At 43.3% G+C, this 23,745-nt stretch overlaps 1 protein-coding gene across 1 annotated transcript in view; it reads left to right on the top strand.

The window, feature by feature from the left end:
- LOC145407817 (zinc finger BED domain-containing protein 5-like) overlaps window positions 1-11,742 on the top strand; it is a 39,466-nt gene extending 27,724 nt beyond the window's left edge. Inside the window, exons 3-5 of the mRNA XM_080278674.1 lie at window positions 10,028-10,407; window positions 10,472-11,107; window positions 11,323-11,742. Coding sequence (XP_080134800.1) covers window positions 10,028-10,407; window positions 10,472-11,107; window positions 11,323-11,742 — 1,436 coding nt within the window. The remainder of the gene's footprint in view (window positions 1-10,027; window positions 10,408-10,471; window positions 11,108-11,322) is intronic.
- The last annotated feature ends 12,003 nt before the right edge of the window (window positions 11,743-23,745 follow it).

The following is a 23,745-nucleotide window of genomic DNA, read 5'->3' as shown; positions in this document are numbered from 1 at the left end:
GATGCTAAGCGTCTATACAGGCAGTTATATACACAGTTTATGTTTAGAATAGTTTATAAATACAGCACAGGTTATGGTTAAACTAAATCAGCGGGTTTGCCTAATGTGCTGTTAGTGTAGATGGGTTTTCTGTTTTAATCACACTACATAACTACCCAATATATTGCCTCCTTCCTGCATACATAATTAACAGTAATAGCACAGAAATAAATCAAGGCAGCTAAAATACTATTACCATTAAAACAGTAAGTTGCATTGCTTGGTGGTGCTGTAGTAAAGACTGTCAGGTTTGGATACCAAGAACAGAAACAGCAGGTATAAGTTGACCTGAGCCTTTCCAATCACTTTACCTGGTATATTTTGTACAGTCAAACTTAGCCTGACATCTGGCCTGTTTTGTCCTACCCTAACAAATGTTCTGTTCTCACACAGCATCAGTCTTGGCCTATCCTCTCCTATTTTCCCTTTCTGCACTACACCCTCCTTTCATCCACCACACCAACCACTTCACACCAACCAGGCTTCAACCTGCCAGTGCTCCAGCATTTTCCTAAATACTGGGGTTTCATTTACCCAACTGATGGTGCAATTAATGTTTTTACATGGCATGTGTTCACTAGGGTTCAGCCAGACAGCCGCATCAATGATAACTGCAGCTTAAACACACATTACCTGACGTGAAGGAAGCAGTTCAACCCAAACCTTGAACCTTTTCCAGCACAGACTGACACACAACAGTTCCCACATCAGCACTACATTACCTGTTGACCAGCTGTGGATTTTACCACCAGGCTAATAAGAAAATAAAGGAGATATACCATAGGAAATATAGTTACTTGTAATATTAACACCATACAAACCATCACTTTATTACAAACTAGGAAGTAAAGCTGTTTTTATTTGTCTTAAGAGTGTAACTGGGATGGTACGTTTCCTCCTTATATTGGCAATACTGAAAGACTATTATTTTTGGCCTAAATAATGTTGTTCAGGTACACATGCGATACATAAGTGATCCAGTGTTGTAATAACCATATACACACCCGCCTGTGCCAAAAACACACAGCTGGCAGGTGAAGTTAGTGAAATATCGCCATTTTTATGCTGGTCACCGCGGAGTGAGGATGACAGCCACGTCTCACCTCTCTCTCTCTCTCTCTTTCGTTAGCCAGTAAGATGAAGTTGACGGGAAAGCAAATATCTCCATGGCAACGCAGACTCACGGTCTTATTGCAACTGACACTTGAGAATTCCTAACACATCTTGCTTACCGATTTATTCTGCATATCAGACGTAGTTAATGAGTTTGGAAGTTGGTGTATGAAACAAAATGTGAAACTAAATTATAGCAACGACTAAAATTACGGTCTTTGAGAGGAATGATGTCAGTGATGCTATACTCATTCTACACTAACTTGGCCAAAAACTGCCATCACTCTACTCTGAATTGTGACTAGTAGCCAGAGATTAACACTAGTATATGATGCCAGTCACGAATAAGTGCTATGGAATGGCTAAGAGACACAGTATGATGCTAGTCACGAATAAGTGCTATGGAATGGCTGAAGAGACACAGTATGATGCTAGTCACGAATAAGTGCTAGGGAATGGCTGAAGAGACACAGTATGATGCTAGTCACGAATAAGTGCTATGGAATGGCTAAGAGACACAGTATGATGCCAGTCACGAATAAGTGCTATGGAATGACTGAAGAGACACAGTATGATGCCAGTCACGAATAAGTGCTGTGGAATGGCTGAAGAGAACACAGGTTGCACCTAAAAATGCCGTCTCTCCATCATGAATGCCGAGTTGTAATAATAGTTTCCCACTAGAGTATGATGCTAGTCACGAAGAAGTGCTACGAAGGGGATGTAAGGCCATAGTAGTCTTTCTCTGCCACTGAGCTACGTGCAATAAGCTACAAGATAACCAACACCTGGGCTAAGTTAAGGTGAAACAATGTCAGGAAGCTAGTCACGAAGAAGTGCTATGAGTGACGTACAGCCACAGCATTGTCTTTTTCTGCCAATCAGCTGTGTGAAATAAGCTGTACAACGACGACAATTTGGGCCATGTTAAGGTGACAGAACTGTAGGCATTGTGTGTGTGTGTGTATGTACAGTATATGTGTATGTATGGATGTATGTATGTATAGATGTATAGTCAATGTGATATTCTCTGCACAAGGTCAACCCATCTCAAAGTACTATGAACATGTATGTGTACATGTATGTATGTGTGTATGTATGTATGTACAGTATATGTGTATGTATGTATATATGTATAGTCAATCTATTATTCTGTGCACCAGGCCAACCCATCTCAGAATACTATGAACAGAAAAGTATTGACGGAGGAAACTTATTGGATTGCTGCTGAATCATGTATGTATAGATGTATGTACGTATATGTGTATGTATGTATGACAGACATGGGGTAATAGTAATATGTAATAGCAATAGACTATTACAGGGCTTTCAGAGTAATAGTAATAGTAATAGATCACAAGTTCCTGGCTGTAATAGTAATTGCAATAGTAACAGAAGGCAAAGTAATAGATAACTGTATATTACTTTCCCATTACAGACACTTCTTTAATACCGTTTACCCTAATCAATAAAACCAGCCTTCTCACCTTGGTTACCTGTTGGCTGCTGTCCAAGCTGCAGGTACCCCACAGGAGACCGTGCAGAATGGAGAGTGGTCAACAGGCCATCAGGTGATCTAGACACACTTATGCATTCAGTGCAACAGCCTCCCAACGATAATGAATATAACAACCATTATCAATTTAATTAATACCGTTATAATAGATAATATATTAATAGTAATAGTAATACTAACAGATGACCAAGTAACAGTAATAGTAATAAATGACCACTAAAGTAATTATAATAGTAATATAATAGAGAGCAACTGAAATTAATAGTAACAGTAATAGTAATAGAAACCCAGTAATAGACCCCATGTCTGATTGATGAATGTACAGTATGTATGTATGTACGATGTATGTATGTGTACTGTATGTATGAATGCATAGTATGTGTGTGTATGTATGTACATACACACCCTACCCCCTGGGGGTAGGGGGGTTTCAAGAATACTCTCCCAGTATCCCTGCTTGTCGTATGAGGCGACTAAAATGGTTGGTGGTGGGTTAGTGCCCCACCCCGTAAAAAGAACTAACTAAAAAAGCAAACAAAGCGCCTCGGACCCGGACGGACCATACGTTGACGACTAAGGAACGGACAAAGGACATTCTGAGGGTAGGAACGTGGAATGTGAGAGGAGTGAATGATGAAGTGAAAGAGAGAGAGATTGTCCAGGTGCTTGAGGATGCAAAAGTGGATATATGTGGCTTGACTGAAACTAAATAGAAGGTGAAAGGATGAGAAAATGGGAACACGGTGTAGGTATATGTGCAGGAGTCAGTGAGAATGAGAGGGCAAGAGAGGGAGTATGTCTGATGATAAGCAAGAAGTGGAAGGAGAATATAAGAGAGTATGGAACAGTGGGTGCGAGGATTGTATAGATGAGGATGAAAGTAGGTATACAAGCATGGGCGATTGTATGTGTGTATGCTCCAACAGAGGATCGAGTGGCAAGAGTGAAAGATGAGTTTTGGGCGAGAGTAGAAGCATGTATGGACAAGTTTGAGAGGAGCGAGAGAGTGCTGTTGATTGGAGACATGAATGGCAAAGTTGGGAATGTACGAGTGGATGGAGTGGTTGGTCAGTGGGGTGTGCCAGCTGAAGTAGATGGGAATGGTAGTGCTTTGGTGGACATCTGTGCTGGTAAGGGGTTGGCAATAGCCAACACCTACTTTCGTCATAAGATGATCCACCGGTATACATGGAGAGTAATGAGGAGGATGGATGGTGAACTTGTTGAACGAAAGGCAATTATAGACTACGTGTGTGTGGATGAGCGAATGAGAAGACAAGTGTTGGATGCAAGGGTGTGGAGAGGGTGGGGGAATGGAGTCTCGGACCATCACTTGGTGATGGTCAAGGTAGAGCTGCAAAGAAAGTGGTTGAGGAGATGAAGGGGAAGACAGGAGGAAGCAGCTCCTGTGAGAAGAGTGGAGAAATTGCAAGATAGTGAGAAAAGGACAGAGTATAAGAGCATAGTGGAAGAAAGATTGGGAAGGTATGAGCTAGAGCAGATGGAAGGGGTGGAAGACGTATGTAAGATATTCACGGAAGACATAAGCGCAGCGTGTGAGGCGGTTTGTGGAGTGAGGAGGAGATGCAAGGGTGTGCAAGGGACAGCATGGTGGAATGATGAGGTGAAACGAGCTGTGGAACAAAAGAAGAAGGCATATGGTGAATGGTTGGCGAGTAGAGGTAGGGGAGAAGATGAGAGAGAGAAGAGAGAGGTATATGTGAGCAGGAGAAGGGAGGTTAAGAGACTGGTGAAGGAGAGTAAGAAGAAAGTGGATGAAGAGTTTGGGAGGAATCTGAGTGTGAAATGGAGGGAGAGTAAGAAATTGTTTTGGAAGGAGGTAAAGAAAGTAAGGCAGTGTGAAAGGGGGAATAGTAGGGGAGTGAAAGATAGGAATAATAGATTGTTGGTGGAGAAGAGAGAGAAATTGAGGAGATGGAAGGAGCACTTTGAGGATTTGTTGAATGTAGAGAGTGAGAGCAGTGTGAGTATAAGTGGTTGGGGAATGGCTGGGAGAAGAAGAGATGAGAGGAGGGAGGAAGAGATCAGTAGGTCGGAAGTAGTGGAAGCGATGAAGAAGATTAAGCTGGGAAAGGCCCCAGGAATTGATGGAGTGTGTGGTGAAATGCTTAGGTATGGGGGTGAGATTGTTGTGGAGTGGATATGGAAGTTGTGTAGATTGGCTTGGGAAGAGGGAAGGGTTCCAGAGGACTGGAAATCAGGTATAATTATTCCTCTGTACAAAGGAAAAGGGGAGAGAGAAGTATGTGGTAACCATAAGGGTATTTGCCTTCTTAGTGTGACTGGTAAAATATATGGTAGAATACTCATTGATAGGGTTGGGCATATGACAGAGGAGCTAGTTGGAGAAGAACAAGGGGGATTCAGGAAGGGAAAAGGGTGTGTAGATCAGATATTTGTTCTAAGATGTTTAGTGGAGAAGTATCTAGAGAAGGGAAGGAAAGTGTATGCTGCCTTCATGGACTTGGAGAAAGCTTATGACAGAATAGATAGGCAAGGTATGTGGAAGGTATTGAGAATATATGGAGTGGAGGGGAAATTGTTGAGTGCTGTGAAGAGTATGTACGAGGGAGCTAGGGCTACGGTGCGAGTGGATGGTGAGCTGAGTGAGTTCTTTGATCTCAATGTGGGACTGAAACAGGGGTGTGTGATGTCTCCATGGCTGTTTAATATATATATGGATGGGGTTGTAAAGGAGGTGCAAGGTAGGGCAGTGGATGTGGGGGTGGCCCTAATGAATGAGGGTGAGATTTGGAAGCTTCCGGTGTTGCTGTTTGCTGATGATACAGTATTATTGAGTGAAGATGAATGGGAGCTGCAAGGTTTGGTGAATGAATTTGGGACAGTGTGTAGGAGGAGGAAGCTGAAAGTTAATGTAAACAAAAGTAAAGTTATGGTGTTTGAGAGGAATGAAGTCACAGAGTGTGCAGTGAGATTGGATGGTGAGGATATGGAGAATGTGAGTGCATTCAAGTACTTGGGTAGTGTGATGAGTAAGGATGGAACTGTGGGGGATGAAGTACGTGAAAGGGTACAGCAGGGAAGAAAGGTTGTTGGTACACTGAAAGCAGTGATGAGAAATAGGGAGGTGAGTATGGAAGTTAAGAAGTCACTGCATGATGGTATTGTGATCCCTACCCTGACGTATGGAAGCGAGGCGTGGACCTTGCAAGAGGGGAACAAGTCAAGAGTGAGAGCAGTGGAAATGAGTTACTTGAGAGGAGCATGTGGAGTGACGTGGAGGGACAGGTTGACGAATGAAGAAGTGAAGGAACGTTGTGGGGTAGATGTGGATGTGGTTGAAAAGATTAGGAGAAATACACTGAGGTGGTTTGGACATGTGGAGAGAATGGAGAATGAAAGACTGACTAAGAGGGTGTATGTAGGTGAGGTGGAGGGAGGGAGAGGGAGAGGTAGACCGAGGATGAGGTGGAGGGATGGAGTTGAGAGGTATATGAGGGAGGGGGGGGTGAGTTGGGGGGAGGGGAGTCAAATGGTGAGTGACAGAGTGACTTGGAGGCGTTTTGTCTGCGGCACCCTTTGCGGGACTAGGGCGTCGGGCTATAGATAGATAGATAGACAGATGTATGTACAGTGTGTGCGTGCATGTATTTATATATATATATATGTATGTACTGTATATATGTATGTATGTATATGTGTATGTATGTATGTACTGTGTGTGTGCATGTATTTGTATGTATGTATGTACGTATGTGACATGTAGAGGTGTATGGTATGTAGGAGGACTGCTGGGCCTTGATAGCAGGCTGTGAAGCCTATGCCCAGAGTCGGACACATAAAAAAAAAAAAATGTATGTACAGTATGTGTGAATGTACAGTATATATATGTATATATATATATGTACGATGTATGTATGTGTATGTATGTATGTATATATGTATGTATGTACTGTATGTAGATGTCCACTACCAGCATTACATCATGTCTTCTTTATCTTTGTATTATGGTAGTCACACACACACACTGTTTCAGCCACCTGCTACGTGAAATATATGTATGTATGTGTGTATGTATGTATGTATGGTAGTGACACACACAGCCAGCTGCTACGTGAAAACAGCTGCCAAAGGACAACATTTTGCACCAAGTTAAGGTGCACCAACTACAGTCATCTTTCACAGGCATTATCTACGGTAACTTTATCTTTGCCTGTCACCTGAGATACTGGTGTGGATGTGGATGTGATAGACAGCGTTAGCAGAAATACACTGAGGTGGTTTGGCCATGTGGAGAGGATGGGGAACGAGAGACTAACGAGGAGAGTGTGTGAGTGAGGTAGATGCCGAGAATGAGATGGAGGGATGGAGTGGAGAGGCAAATAAGAGAGTGGGGTGTGAGCCGAGGGGAAGGCAGTCAAATGGCGAGGGACATGGCGACAAGGAGGAGAATTGTTTGTGGCCACCCCTTACGGGAATAAGCCGTCTGGCAATAGATAGATAAATAGACAGACGTTTATTCTAATCTGATAATGATCGCTATCCCATTTCAGCTGGGTTGATAGCCAAGTGTAGTCAGTTTGGAGGGTTGATTTGACTAGTAACCAAGAAGACTCACTGGAGGGGTGATTTGACTAGTACCCAAGGAGACTCACATTATATTCACGTAACCATGACCTAATATTCAGGTGGGGGGGGGATGATCTGACTAGTAACCAAGGAGACTCACTCCCACCTTAAGGCTCATCAAATTTCACGTAACCACAACTTTGTATTCCGGGTGTAGAGGACTGATCTGACTAGTAACCAAGGAGACTCATTCGAATTTCACGTCACCACAACTAAGTATTCAAGCTGTGAGTGACCCTGTTCCCCAGATGAAAACAAACTGATATAATAATAATAATAATAATAATAATAATAATAATAAATACTGCAGGACACATTAACTGTATGATAATTAGCTTATACTATACTACTACCATCATCCTAACTATCCTACTTAGCGATAGGATGAGGCAGCACCACAAACATTTATCTGTCTATCTGTCTATCTATCTACTGCCAGGTTCAAAGAGCCAGGGGGAACAAGGTGTCGGGGATGATGATGATGATGATGATGATGATGATGATGATGATGATGATGATGATGGTGGTGGTGGAGGAAGAGGAGGAGATAATGAAGGTGGACGATGATGATGAAGGTGGACGATGATGATGATGATAATAATGATGGTTGTGGTGGTGGTGGTGGTGGTGGTAATAATAATGATGATGGTATTCTGTTGACAAATATACCTTACAACGCTAGATACAGGAGCAGCAGCAGGAGAAGGAGGAGGATAATAATGGTGGTAGTGGTGGTGGTGGTAATAATAATGATGATGATATTTAAACAGAAATCCAGCTAGTAGAAATATCGGGTATTGTGTTGCCAAATATACAACACTAGATACAGGAGTGTGGTCAGTGCCAACACCAACATGATATACAAACACCAACAGACTATTTTACTATGAACTGGTGGCCAGGGTTACATCTGGGCCTGTCATCACCACTTCTCCATCAACCATATCTCTTAACCATACTGCATTTTTTTCTACTCTCACTAACTCATGGGCACTCTCTCTCTCTCTAACTCTTAGGCACTCTCAGTCTCTCTAAATCATAGGCTGTCTCTTAACCATGCTGCAATTTCTTTTTTTACTACTTTCTCTAACCCATGGGCACTCTAACTCGCTCTCTCTCTAAATCACATCTCTTAACCATACTGCAGTTTCTTCCTCTACTCTCTCTAACTCATGGGCACTCTCACTCACTCACTCACTCTAAATCACATCTCATAACCATACTGCAGTTTCTTCTCCTACTCCCTCTAACTCATGGGCACTCTCACTCTCTCCAAATCATAGGCTATATCTTAACCATGCTGCAATTTCTGTTTCTTCTACTCTCTGTAACTCATGGGCACTCCCACTCACACTCTCTCTCCAAATCACATCTCTTAACCATACTGCAGTTTCTTTTTCACTCTCTCTAATTCATGGGCACTCTCACTCTCTCTCTAAATCACATCTCTTAACCATGCTGCAGTTTCTTTTACTCTCTAACTTCCCCTTTCCCAACCCTGGGGTTGCTACCCCAAATGAGGTCGCCAAGCCCTCAAAATATCAAACATGTTTAATTCCCGAGTATGTGATGTTTGCAGCACATATTCACATATTGGTTGAGGAATCTGGAGATCGTGTTAAATACTGCTGATAGAGTGGCCAGACATGTATGAGAAGTGCCTCCGCCCACAGCCATACAGCGAGTTAGTAAAAAAAAAAAAAAAAAAAAAAAAAAAAAAAAAAAAAAAGCGGAAAATCCGTGGACTTCTGGCGGAATTCGTAGTAAAGAAAAATATATAAACGTATTGGTTGATTCATATGTATATATTTATTTATATAAAATTATAAGAATGTATATTCAATGTTGGTATCCCTGAGTGCCGTACGCGTTTGGTACGTGAACAACATCTTGTGTCCTGCAGACGTGAACTGTCCACGTCCTCGAGCTGTATGGTCGTAACGGGAAACACTCTTTACCAACCTGTATATCTTCTGTCGGTAAGCTGATGTATCTTTACCCGTATATTGAACTGGAATGTGCTGTATAGGTTTCACTCACTCTTTCTTTCTTTAAAATTCCTATGTAAATATGAGGAAGAAACTGAGTATTTCACTTGCCGACGAAATATCGCACCAAAGTATGTCAGTGAAAGGTACCGTCCACCATATTTAGAGAGCGAGGGGGACAAGGAAAGTGGAGGAGAAGGAGTGGGGGCAAGGGAACAGGAGGAGGGGAAGGGGGCACTTTCCTTGCCCTCTCCCCCTCCTACACTTTCCTTCCTCGCTCTCCCTCTCTTTCCTTGCTCCTCTTCTCCCTCTCCTTTTCTTACCCCTCCCCCTGCTACTCTTTCCTTGTCCCCTTCCCCTCCTCCTCTTTACTCCTCCAATTCCTTGTCCCTCCCCTCCTCCTCTTTCCTTGGCTCCCTCCCCTCCTCCTCTTTCCTTGGCTCCCTCCCCTCCTCCTCTTTCCTTGGCTCCCTCCCCTCCTCCTCTTTCCTTGGTCCCCTCCCCTCCTCCTCCTTCCTTGGTCCCCTCCTCTCCTTCATTTTTCCTTAGCCCTCTCCCTTCCTCCTCTTTCCTTGGTCCCCTCCTCTCCTTCATTTCCTTGGCTCCTTCCACTCATCTTTCCTTGGCCCTCTCCTCTCCATTTTCCTTGGCTCCTTCCCCTCCTCTTTCCTTGGCGCCTCTCCCTCTCCCTCCTGGTGGGCGGTACCAAACAGCATCTTTTGTCTGATTTATTATTAAGCAAGTATAAATTTCTTTTCAGATTCTTCAGTGATGTCCAGAAAGCGGATGTACAAAGAAGAAATACTTGACATTGGGTTTACGCTTCTCATCGATCGTGGGGTCGAAAAACCTCGATGTGTTAGATGTGGGGAAGTGCTCAGCCATAAGACGCTTAAAGAAAAGAAGCTCGAGCGCCATCTCCACGGAAAACACCCGACGCTGGTGGGGAAAGACCACCAGTATTTGAAGAGGAAAGAAGAACAACTGCGGCGTCAGCGGTTACACACTCCTATGTACACAGGAGTGTATTCTGTTCAACAAGCAACAATTGCATCCTATCTTGTTGCAAAAAGAATTGCTAAGTGTAAACAGCCACATGCAACTGGGGAAAAGTTGGTGAAGGCAGCAGTCCTTGATGTGGTTAGTACCATTTTCGGAGATGATGCGGTGAAAAAAAAAAAAAATGGAACTGTTCCATTGTCAGAAACGGATTCAAGAGATGTCGGACGACATCAAAGAAGAGGTAGTGGCTGCCATCAAGGAGAGCGGAAAATACAGCCTGCAGTTGGATGAGTCAACTGACGTCAGTGACGATGCACAGCTCTTGGTATATGTGCGGTACCAAGGGAAGAATGACATGGAAGAGAACTTCCTGTTCTGTAAACGTCTGGAGACGACAACAACAGGTGAAGATCTGTTCAAGTTGGTTGACAGCTTCATCAAGAAAGAAGGCCTCAGCTGGGATCAGTGCTTCAGTGTGTGCACGGATGGTGCACCTGCAATGCTAGGGGCACATCAGGGTTTCACCGCCAGGGGAAAACAAGTCAACCCCGCAGTGATAATGACTCACTGTCTGCTCCACCGGGAAAACCTTGCCTCCCGGAAACTGTCACTTGACTCTGTGACACAAGATGTGATTCAAATAGTGAATTTTATTAAATCATCAGCTCTGAATTCCAGGTTGTTCAGTCAGATGTACTCTGATATGGGATCGGAATATGAACACCTGCTTTACTACTCTTGTGTCAGGTGGCTGTCCCGAGGGAAAGTGCTCCAGAGAGTGTTTGAAATGCGTGTAGAGGTTGAAATCTTCTTGAACGAGAAGACACATGCACTGGCAGCAAGGCTTGCAGAACCAAGGTGGTTGCTTAAACTGGCATATCCAACAGACATATTTACAGTGTTGAATTTGTTGAGTATATCCATGCAATGAAACGAAAAAACTCATCTCTTTGTGTCAGAGAAGATCAAGACATTGAAGGAGAAACTGACGTTGTGGAAGGGAAAAATCGAGCTGGGAAAACTGCATCCTTTCCACTCTTGAACCTTTTTCAGGAAGATGAAGACGTCACGCTTGTGGACGAACAAAGTGTCATTGTTGAGCACCTTCAGAAGCTGAGTGAGGAGTTTGACAGATATATTCCAGATGAAGAGTTGCATGAGAAATACAAATGGGTGCGCAGACCCTTCGATGTCCACGTCGAAGACCTCTCAGAAGAAGCGTCTTCCATCCAAATCTGCAAGAGGAGCTCATCGAGGTGCAACATGATGAAACAGTCACTAGCAGTGTCCTGGACTACTGTGAAGGAGAAACCAGTCCTCGGCAGTGAGGCTGTGAAAGTGCTGTTGCCGTTCGTTACAACCTATCTGTGCGGATCAGGGTTTGCATATCTGGCTGCCATCAAAACGAAAAGCAGAAATTGGTTGCAGCCTGAACATGATTTGAGGGTAGCACTTTCTACGACTGAGCCATGAATGGAGAAGCTTACCAGACATATCCTGCCCCAAGGCCCCCATTAAAATCAATTTATCAGTTGAAAAAAAACAATTTTAGTTCGTCTTTGTGACAAAATATTATTTCAGAAGTGGATGTTTTGGTCCAAATTAAGACTTCAAATTTCTATAACTAAAATAACGTTCAATGCTAATTGTCTTTTTTCCAACCTTACAGTGGGGTCGCGGTCATGGCTAGATGTGCAGAATTGGGGTCGCCTGAAAAAAAAAAAAAGTTTGGCAACCACTGCTCTAACTCATGAGCATTCTCACTCACTCTCTCTCTCTCTCTAAATAATATCTCTTAATTATACGGCAGTTTCTTCTTCACTCTAACTCATGGCCTCTCTCTCTCTCTCTCTCTCTCTAAATCTTATCTCTTAACCACGCTCAGTTTCTTTTATTCTCTCTATCTCATGGCCCCTCTCTCTCACTCACTCTAAATCACATCTCTCAACCACGCTGCAGTGTCTCCGTCTCCTACTCTCTCTCTAACCCACGGGCAGCCACCTACATCACTGCAACCCACCCAACTATCATGACTTGCAAGTATCATCAAGAGGATGGACAGTGAGACACTAACGAGGAGAGTGTATGTGAGTGAGGTGGAGGTCAAGGATGAGATGGAGGGATGGAGTGGAGAGGTATATGAGAGAAGGGGGTGTGAGTATGGAACAGGGCTGTGAAACGGTGGAGGACGGGGCGACATGGAGGCGATTTGTTTGTGGCCACCCCTTACGAGATGAAGGCGTCTGGCGATAGATGGATAGATGGAAAAAAAAAAAGTTGACAGAATGCGAAGGCCTATATGTTTTATCGCTTGTACATAATAACAGAACCTGTCCAATATATGAATAAGCTTACAAAAAACAAAAGTAAAAGTAAAAAGTCTATTACAAAGACAATGCTCACTGTAAGCATCAGGTGGTTGCCATGGTAACGAGTGGTGCCTCTGGCCTTCTCCAGCAATCACGTATCGCCACTATTCTGCACCAAACTGCTCCACACAACCACCATGCCTCTATCTATCTATCTATCTATTGCCAGAAGCCTTAATCCCATAAGGGGTTGCCATAAACAAATCGCCTCCATGTCGCCCTCTCCCCAGCCATTTCACTGCCCTGCTCCCAGCTCACACACCCCTCTCTCATATACCTCTCCAGTCCATCCCTCCATCTCATCTGGCCGTAAACACCAACAGATAGAATAAGGTGGAAATGAATCGAATACTGGATTCCTAGCGCCTGTCAAAGGCCATAAAGCACTAATTCAAAGCCAACACACATGATATACAAAGGAGCAAAAATATGGAGAGAAGACAGTAAGGGAGAGAATAATGACTACAAGATGTTGTTTACTTACACAAGATTCTCACTGTACGAGTATGTCTGGTATGTGAAAAAAAAAAAAAAGTACTGTAAAATAGACGTGGTTGCAATGATCAGATCTTTATAGTTAGGCATTTGATGCAGCAAGTTAATGAAATGAGAGTACCGTTAAGTCTTTGTTTTGTTGATTTTGAAAAGGCTTTTGATAGTGTTTCGAGAGAGACTATGGGGAAGATCATGAGACATTATGGAATACCAGAGGAGTTTGTGAGGGTCATTATGAACATGCATGAGGACACATTTTGTAAAGTTATGGTTGATGGTTGTCTGAGTGATTCGTTTGAAGCCAAGTCCGGAGTAATTCAAGGTGGTGTTCTATCGCCTTTACTATTTATATTGGTCATTGATTACATTATGAAACGCGTTGGAACAGAAACCGGTGCAGGTATACTTTGGGGAGAGAACAGGAAACTTTTGGATTTAGATTATGCAGATGATATAGTTTTGATTTGTGATGGGCCAGAAGAGATGCAGAGAGTGTTGGACTGTTTGGTGAGTGAAGGTCGCAAGGTGGGTTTGGTTATTAATTGTGGAAAAACTGAAATAATCAATATGAATATGGAAAATGCACAGGAATGTGTAATTGGAGGTATGGTTGTAAAGCAAGTTGATAGGTTTAAATATTTAGGTACTTATTTAGCCAAGGATGGTTCTTTGAACTTTGAATTCGAGGAAAGGTTAAAGAAGGCTAATCAGGCAATGGGAATGCTTAAAAATATTTGGAATAATAACAATTTCTCTGTGCATACAAAAATCAAACTTTATAAGGTAATGGTTAGGAGTATCTTAATTTATGGACACGAGTCTTGGTACAGCACAGTGACTATGGAAAATAAATTCTTGGTGTTTGAAAATAAAGCACTTAGAAGAATATTAGGAGTTAAGTGGTGGGAAAGGATACCAAATAGTAGAATTAGAGAAATAACGGGAATGCAGCCGATCGATGAATATGTTAGATTCTCACGATGGAAGTGGCTAGGACATGTGTATAGGAGACAGGGAATAGTACGAGGTACACCATGGGTGGGTGGCACTTGGTAGGAGAGGTAGAGGAAGGCCAAAAGAGACGTGGGTGAGGACAATGAGACGGGAAGCTGGAGATGAGTGTTGGGGAGATCTTGAGGAGTTAGCACAAGATAGGATGTGGTGGTGTGAGTTCATCGAGGCCCTATGCATCCCCGAGGGTGCCACAGGAACTGATTGATTGATTGATTGATTGTAAAATAGAGGAAACTGGTGATGGTAGAAATGCAGCAGGAGCAGTACCATAGTAGTAGTAGTAGTACCATTGTAGTAGTGGTAATACAAGTTAATAATACTGTTGTAGCCCCAGGTTCATCTAAGACGTCAAACCGGTGGACTGCTGGCTTAGGCTGTCCTGCCGTAGTCCACCCTCCACCTTTCGTGGGGCAGGGCAGTAGCTGGGGGTGCTATTTAACCATGCAGTGTAGCCGCCGATATATCAGTGCCACCACATGAAGGCGTCCCTCTCCACCGCCACAGCAAAGTGGCAAATCACCTTTATAGGTAGAAATGGAACTGTATTGGGCTTTTATCTGTAAATTATTGTAAATATAACCTCTTCAATCCAGTGACATCTATCTATCTATCTATTACCACATGACTTAATCCTGTAAGGAGCAGCCACAGACGAACTGCCTCCACGTTGTTCTGTCCTCTGCCACTTGACACCCCTCCCTCCAACTCACACCCCCTTCTCTCATATATTTCTCCATTCCATTCATCCATCTCATTCTTGGTCTCCCCCTCCACCTCCCTCACATACACTCCTAGTCAGTCTCTCATCCTCCATCCTCTCCACCTGGCCAAACATATGCTTCACATTATTCTTGCTGCCTCAGGTGTTTATATTCAGCTTAGCAGACACTTCAAACTGGCGAGGTTAGATACAGTATAACCTTCTTTAAAATACTCAATCCAGGTAGCAGTACCTCCTTACCTGACTGGGTTTTCTAACAGGCTGGCACCAAAGAAAACGAGTTCTATGGGAGGGTAAATATTTCACACCACTCATAAATGGTACTTATTTATTTACTTGGTACGAATTTATATGTAGTACGAGAGTATATTGGTTTTCAAACAGTAATATAGGCATTATAAGCATTGTTTCACTCACTAGCTCATCACCATACCTGACCTTCTTTTGCCACATTACCTGATCATTATTTCTGACTGTTTCTTCCTCTAATGCTATGTAAACTTTGTCCTCCACATTGTCATCGATTGGGGAATCACTCTGGCCCTGAATGTCTTTATTGGCCAGGTCACTGGTAACAGGTGAATTGCCGAGACAATGGCGTGCAGGGGGGGGGGGTGGAGGTTATGCGGTGTAAGGCATTGTCCCTGCTTGACATCTTGAAGAGGAATAGAGGAAGGTGTCGTGTGTATACGTACGAAAAATCACATGCGAAAATTGAAAATCGTGCAAATTAGGGACCTTACAATTGCACGACGTACCAGTACATCGCTGGGACTGGCAAATGCAAAATGTTGCAACGTACCCATACGTCGATGGGACAGGGCAGGTTAAAAATAGTTCATTGTCATAAATAATGATTTAAAAAAAATAGTTGAAGGTTAAAAATAGTTGTCTTAATGCCTTTACTATACCCGGGTGCAGTGGTGGCTGCTGGCCACTACCATCCACTCACTTGATGTAGTTCTGCCTACAGTATAACCTTCTTTATTGCCTTTACTATGCCCGGGTGCAGTGGAGGCTGCTGGCCACTACCATCCACTCACTTGATGTAGTGCTGCCTACAGTATAACCATCTTTACTGCCTTTACTATACCCGGGTGCAGTGATGGCTGCTGGCCACTACCATCCACTCACTTGATGTAGTTCTGCCTACCTCTTCCTTCACCTGTCATTCCCTTTTTGTGTTTGCCCTCTTCTCTTCCTGTTTTTCCCATCCTTCCAATTGCTTTTTATTAAGCTTCTTTCCATTTCACGTGGCTCTACACTGAGTGACAAGCCTACTGGTTTCCCGTAACCAAGGAAATTCTTTACAGCAATGGGTGGTAACCATATAACCAAACAGAAGGATGAGATGTGGTACTTGTCCCGGCAACCGAAGCCACTCCCAGGTTCTCGGGCCCTGTGAGGGGCCTGGGGGGGTTTGCGGTGGTTTGGCCCCCATACTGTCCTCCTCTTCTGCTTTGACAGCCTCTGGGGGGTAGATCTACGGCGAAGACGCCACCACAAGGCATACAAGCACTCACCAACATATCAAACTACAGCTACTGTACTCACACAACATAATACCCAACATCTGGAGCATGGCATTATCATCACTGTCCCTAAACCCAACAAAGACCCCACGTTACCTTCCTCACACCGCCCCATCACACTCCTCTGCATCCCCTCTAAAGTCACTGAACGACTGGTACTACAACTAGTTACACCTCACATCCCCTTAGCCCAGTCACAACATGGCATTAGGCCACTACACTCCACAAACACTCTTCACAGACCTTACACAGAGTTTTTGATGGCATGAATTCAGCTAGGCCACCACACAGAGCACTCCTAATCATACTAGACATTAGCAAAGCTTTTGATGCCATCCCCCGCCACAACCTCACAAAATATTCAACACAAACATGCACAGTAACACAAAAAGATGGCTGGCAAACTACTTAGCAGGCAGATGTGTACATGTAACATTTGCCGGTCAGTCTTCGAACATCAGAAACTTCACAAATGGCATCCCCCAAGGATCTGTTTTGTCCCCTACACTCTTTAACCTGTACATGCACGACGTACCCACACCCCACACACCACAGATACACATAGCTTCCTATGCAGATGACATAACATTTACATGTAAGCACCAAAATGCAAACCTAACTGGATACATCATTCAAACTTACCTCAACACACTACACGAATGGTTCACCACAGACAGGCTCAAAATAGCCCCAGCCAAATCTACAGTGACCCTTCTCACAAACTGGACAGAAGAACACAGTCACATCCCACACCTAACCATAAACAACACTCCCCTACCACACACACACACACACACACACACACACACACACAATATCCTTGGTGTAACATACATCAGCGTCATTTAAACAACACATCACAAACATTAAAAAAAAATAATAACACCAAGACTCAATGCCTTCAGGTCACTTGCCCATACAACATTTGGACACAACATTGAAGCCACCACCACAGTATACAAACAATACATACGTTCAGTGATGAATTATGCAAGCCCTGCTTGGGCTTCTAACCTCACTAAAACACACTACAACACTCTACAGACCATACAGAACAAGACCCTAAAAATAATCACAGGCTGCACAGCTAATACACCCACAGACCACCTACATCAAGAAACCAAATTCCTCAAAGTCAAGGATCACCTAGACATGAGAGGCACCCAGATTCTCGCTGCAGCCTCCACAAACCCACAACATCCACTACAGTACATGGCAGCACATCCACCCACACACCAAGGAACATCAAAACAACACCCAGCAAACGATACCATACACAAATACTGTCATCTCTTCCCCCTCGCCCACCTCAGACCAGCTTCCAGAAACATATCCATACTTAGATCACTCGCCACTCCATTCAGTCACTTAAAGACAACACACAGCTGCATGCACGGCCTCCTGATATCCACCCTTCTGAATCCTACCTCCCTCGCGAGGACAGGGTCCACCTGGCCAGGCTGAGATGTGGGCACCATCCAGCCCTCTTAAGTAACCAAAAGAGGCTGGATGACTCCATTGCTGATGCCTGTCCAGGATGCAACACAGCACCCCATACTATTAGAGCACATTATGGAAGACTGCATTGCACACCATCACCTACTCCAACAACACAACATACAATCCTTGAGAGCTCTGTGGGAAAGCCCAGTCTCGGCCATGGCCTTCCTTAGGGACTCGGGGCTGTTCGGCCAGACTGCCTAGGGAACAAGAACTACTACTACTACAGCAGGATGATGTGCAGCCAGCTTTGGCTCCCCCATTAACTGGATGCAGATGCAAATTCCGTCTGGCAAGCCAACCTCCATACTCTTCCCCGCACCTCGCAGTGGCAAGGCGCTGTCCACTGCAAGGAAACACTGGTTCACTGCATGGGACGGACCTGCAGGGGTAGCTGTTTGTTTGCGATTGATAGGTCTGCTCAACCAGACAGACCAGGGTTACTCAACAACTGTTCACGAATAGTCTTTAAACTGAATAAAGTGGTCTAGAGATTCCAAAAACAAAATTTTAAATACATCACTGGATTGAAGGGGTTACAGCTGTCTTAAAGTACAGTACAGTGTGGTGTACACATGGCAAGAATAACACTGACAATGGCACTGGATTGAAGGGGTTACAGCTGTCTTAAAGTACAGTACAGTGTGGTGTACACATGGCAAGAATAACACTGACAATGGCACTGGATTCATGAAGTGTACAATAAAAAAGACTGGAAAAAGGGCAACCTATAACAAGGTATTAGTGTATTCTTCTCGAGTGACATCCATGTGACTTAACAATACCAAAACTTGACCAAGATTCCCAACCCTTTTCAGCTTGGTGATGGCCAGGTGTAGTCTTAGAAGGGTGGATTGACTTAAACTGATACAAACATGGAGAGGCAATTTGTCTAACTAATTTTGTAAGACTAAAAGTGTTTCATGAAAGACTTATTTTGCCCCACAACAGCCTCATGCAGATCAACCACCAACTATAAAATCCCCAGCTCCAGGGGTGAAAATCCTCTCTCTGATGCTAATGATGTGACAAACTGAACAGTATATTACGTGAGGTGGTGTGTGGGGTGAAGACGAAAGGGGGTGCAAGAAAAAGCATGGTGGAATGAAGAGGTGAGACAGGCTGTGGCGCAAAAGAAGAAAGCATATTGTGAGTGGATGGGAAGAAGAGACAAGGAGGAAGTTGAGAGACGGATGGGAGAAGAGGTGAGACAGGCTGTAGCAAAAAAGAAGAAAACATCTAGTGAGAGGATGGGAAGCAGAGGCATGTAGGAAGTTGAGAGACGGATGGGAGGGTTATATGTAGTCAGGGAGAGAGAGGTGAAAAGATTACAATTATGTCCTGTGTTTGCCATTCTCAACAGGATTCAGAAAGACCTCAGCTTAACACACCAAGACACAGCACTTAGGCACATCAATATTCTTTTCGGTCTGAGGTGAATAAAATGACCTGGAGATGGCAAGAATAAACTAAGACATCATCGGAGTGAAGTGGCAAAGAAAGACGCTGACCTTGACTGAGAAAATACTACACTCAATGACACTAATTTGCATGTAGGTCTATCTATCCATCTATTGCCAGACGCCTCAATCCCATAAGGGGTGGCCACAAACAAATCACCTCCATATCGCCCTGTCCCCTGCCATTTCACTGCCCTGCTCCCAGCCCACACTCCCGCTCTCATATACCTCTTCACTCCATCCCTCCATCTCATCCTCGGCCTCCCCCTTCCTCCCCCCTTCCACCTCACTAACATACACTCTCCTCTTTAGTCTCTCGCTCTCTGTCTCTCCACATGGCCAAACCACCTCAATGTCTTTCTCCTAACGCTTTCTGTCACCTCCACACCACAACGTTCCTTTCATGTAGGAAATACAGATACAGGGAGACAGTTCCAGAGTTGACCTACTGACTAAAATCACTTGGAGCCTGCCAGACTAAATTAAGGTGTCAGTGCACTAAGAAGACTAAAAGACTCACCTTAATTCGAAAGCCACTACACTGGGGCCACTGGTTCTCTGTAACTTGGGCTGCCACGTACCGCTGCCTAACTCTGTAGGCTACTCATGTTGCCGTCTTGCAAGCAACCCAAGTAACGCACTAGTAACAAGTAACATCGTACCTGCAAGTGAAAGGAACAATTAGTTGGAGGTGTGGGGAGAAAGTGACCAATATTACTCTTGTTATTATCAAAGAAAATACACCACATGTTGAGCTTGTACCCCATGAAGAGTCCAAGAGGGGCCAAAATTGTTGTACAAGGCAGTATGTAAACAGAGCTTCACAAGACACTCACCTGCAATATCTGATGTGTTGTGGGCACAGCTGTGTGTGTGTGTGTGTGTGTGTGTGTGTGTGTGTGTGTGTGTGTGTGTGTGTGTGTGTGTGTCAGTACGAAATGAATACACAGTAAATGATATATTGGTGTGTGTGTGTGTGTGTGTGTGTGTGTGTGTGTGTGTGTGTGTGTCAGTAGGAAATGAATACGCAGTACATGATACACAACTGACACTGACAACACTGAGCCGTCGTTGCAACACACAAGAACTAGCCAGGTGGAGTAGCAGAGCAGCGTTATAAATGCACCACACTATTTTCACACAGGCCACACAACTTCAATGCAATATTAGAGTACACAGTCACGTTGCCCAGACTTTGCAATGTCTGCCCCAACCCAGCAGTGCTGAGAGCAATTTGTCTAATTACTGTACACGATTTTTTGTGAATACCAGTAAGTATTAACCTCATCCAACGTTAAGCCCACAGCTCCCTTTATGACCTATCCATGTTGATCTAAACGTACAGATAAAATCGTCAACAGACAGCGCTAGTTAAAAGTGTTACTGTGCCTCCCTGCTCATCTTAACGTGAACCCGGTGGTCTGCAGGATGAAGTTACCGCTCTGCAGTGCCACATCCTGTTTTCATGGGATAGGGATTGAGCAACGTATATATTAATAGTGGTACTGGAGTGGTTATATCAGTGCCACCACCTGCAGGCGTCCCCCTCCAACACGTCATCGGCTTGAAGGGGCTATTTACGTGGAATCCTCTTCAAAAAATACCCCCAAACCCACAACATAATAAAAAAAGACAATAACCAAAAACTCTATCTATCTATCTATATCTATTGCCAGACGCCATAATCCCGTAAAGGGTGGCCTTTTGACTTTGAGTTATTTGTTTTACGGGGAGGGGCACTAACCCTCCACCAACTCACTTGTTGACACGTAGGGTGTACGTATGGTTTGGTTATATGGTTACCACCCAGCGTAGTAAATGGTTTCTTGGCTTACAGGAAACCATTTGGCTTGTCACTCAATGTAAAGCCACCTGTAAAGAAAAGCAATAAGAAGTGACAGGAAAGATGGGAGAAACAGCAAGAGAGGAGGGCAGGCACAGAAAAAGAATGATACAGGCTAAGGAAGAAGTAGGCAGCACTACATCAAGTGAGTGGATGATGGTCGCCACTACCAACCACCACTAAACAATAACCAATAACCAATAATAAATAATAAACAATAAATCGACGGAATTACATAACTTACGAACATTCTAAAAACTTCAGGGGCAGAATGTTTACAAAATTTCGGCAAGGACACGAAAAAAAAAAAAAATCCTTTTAATATCTCCAAACAAATATTCTGCCACCAAACTCACACTTATTTACATCTATTGCCTTGCATAACAACAGTAAGCAGAATTAAGTGGGGAAATTAGCTGTAAAGAAAATAAGGAGGTAGAGCAGGATACTTAACTTACTACGCCAGCCATCTTCGACGTCAAATCTTACAATGCCAAATATCATCCCAATACACCCACTTTCCCTCACACGCGTACACCCAAGTAATCTCTATTTGCTTCTCTAACATTAGTGAGTAGAATTATGTCAGTAAATTAGATGGAAGCTGCCGAAAAACGAATCAGAGCAGGATACCTAAGCTGGCCTTCTTCGGCGTCTGTTCTTCCATTTACACCACCATTCCACAATACCATCTCAACACACGAATATTTCCATCACATACCTATTCCCTAGTAATCTCTATCAACTTATTTAATATTAACAAGCAGATTTATGCACGTACCGGTAAATCAGATGCAGGTCGTAAAATTATGGAAGTGGACCAAGATACGAAGCCGGCCTTCTAGACAGAGGATCTGCTCGGATTTTGTCGCCCTTTCCGATCGCGAAACACGAATACTAACTAGAAATGTTCACCTCTATGTTATCTCCATTGCCATAAATAATTTTCAAAAGCACAATAATACAAGTAAATTAACTGTAACCGGTTGAAAATGTGGAATTAAGGCAGGATACTCACCTCATCACTCCTAAATGTACGCTTGAAACATGGCGTCGGTTACATTTACACTCCCATCGTCAACCTCGGAAGTATTCATAAAGATCTCAAACCAATATCCGAGATTTAAAAAGTCTTCACAGCATTTTAAAATCACTAGAAATAATTTTGTTTGGTTGATTATTTCGATTTTTATATTTTTTTGCCTTGGTAGCGTGAAAACTGAGAGATAAACAAACAATTTTATACACGTCCACCGGACGCTCAAAAAATTTATAATTTTGGAACCTTGCCTGCGTCTCCGATGTGATGCCCGCGAAGTTCAAATTGGTATCATGGTTTTGATCAATTCGCTGGTTTATATGCCAGTATCGCTGCACTTATTATAGAGTTAGCTGTGTAAATGATTTATATGCTACATTATTTGCATGGATACTACCCTCTTACGGGATATTTTGGGTTTGCTGACGATAACACGAAGCCAAGGTCAATAATTACGAACAAAATTCCCACATCTGGCACTCCTTTCTAGTTTCAAATTCTTTCCCTAAAATTAGTATAAACCTCAGCAGTACTAAATGTTACCTTTTTAGAGACTTAGAGAGGAAATTACGGTACAATTTTCTTTTGCTATAATGTACTGTGACAGAGATGCCACGATGCAATGTAACAAAGAATATGTGTAGTTAGGTAGCGAGATTTTTTAAGAATACACAAATTATATACTTACCCCTGTGTCTTGATGAGTTATCTAATAGTTCACTTTCGGTGTTATATTGCATTTTTAGTGAGTCTAGGTTATTTGGTGGCTGCATTGACTTTTGAATTATAAGTCCTCGACCCAAACCTTTCCTTTTACAACTTTAATCACGTACCTCAGCGGCAGAAAAGGATAATGCTACTACTCGACATCTATACCTCTTCATTACTTATAACACCATAGTCCAGCATTCGTCTTTTGCTACAACGCAGCATTCAAGATAAAGAGATGGCAATTTTAGGCCAATTTAAAGCGAAAAGAGTACTGTAGGCCATTACTTTTATTATTATTATTATTATTATTATTATTGCGTCTGTGTTTACTTTGGAATTTTTGAACCATGGAGAAGGGTTACATGAACGAGCGCACATAAATACATCCCTCCCCCACCTCCTTCGTAAAACCTCTTTCTTAGCGATTTGTTCTGCACATTACATTAATTTTCACTCTCCTCTTCCTTTCTGATAATGCTGCCAGCTGTGTCTGCATTAATATAAGTAACATACAAGAGAATGATAAGGTGTAATGTGCCAAACAAGTTGCTACGGAAGAGGCCATTGATTTGACAGCCATTTCCCCGAGGCCCAGCAGTTCTCCTACATCCCAAGTCCTTCACGTCACCACTTGACCACTAATACCCACCGTCCACAAGTCTCACTCAGGACTGTGATGATATTAGCAGGGGTGTTAAGGCATTTCAGTGGGTGGTGCAGCTCAGTCATGTTTTAGACTCAAATCAGCAGACTTTCGTTCCCTAGCCTGGAATCGAACGTGCATTCTTTCCA

Source organism: Coenobita brevimanus, chromosome 74 (assembly GCF_032717465.1).
Source record: "Coenobita brevimanus isolate Jiangsu-jjx chromosome 74, ASM3271746v2, whole genome shotgun sequence".
In the NCBI taxonomy this organism is placed as follows: Eukaryota; Metazoa; Arthropoda; class Malacostraca; order Decapoda; family Coenobitidae; genus Coenobita; species Coenobita brevimanus.
Note: the sequence above shows the minus strand (reverse complement) of the source record. Positions and strands in the feature narration are given on the sequence as shown.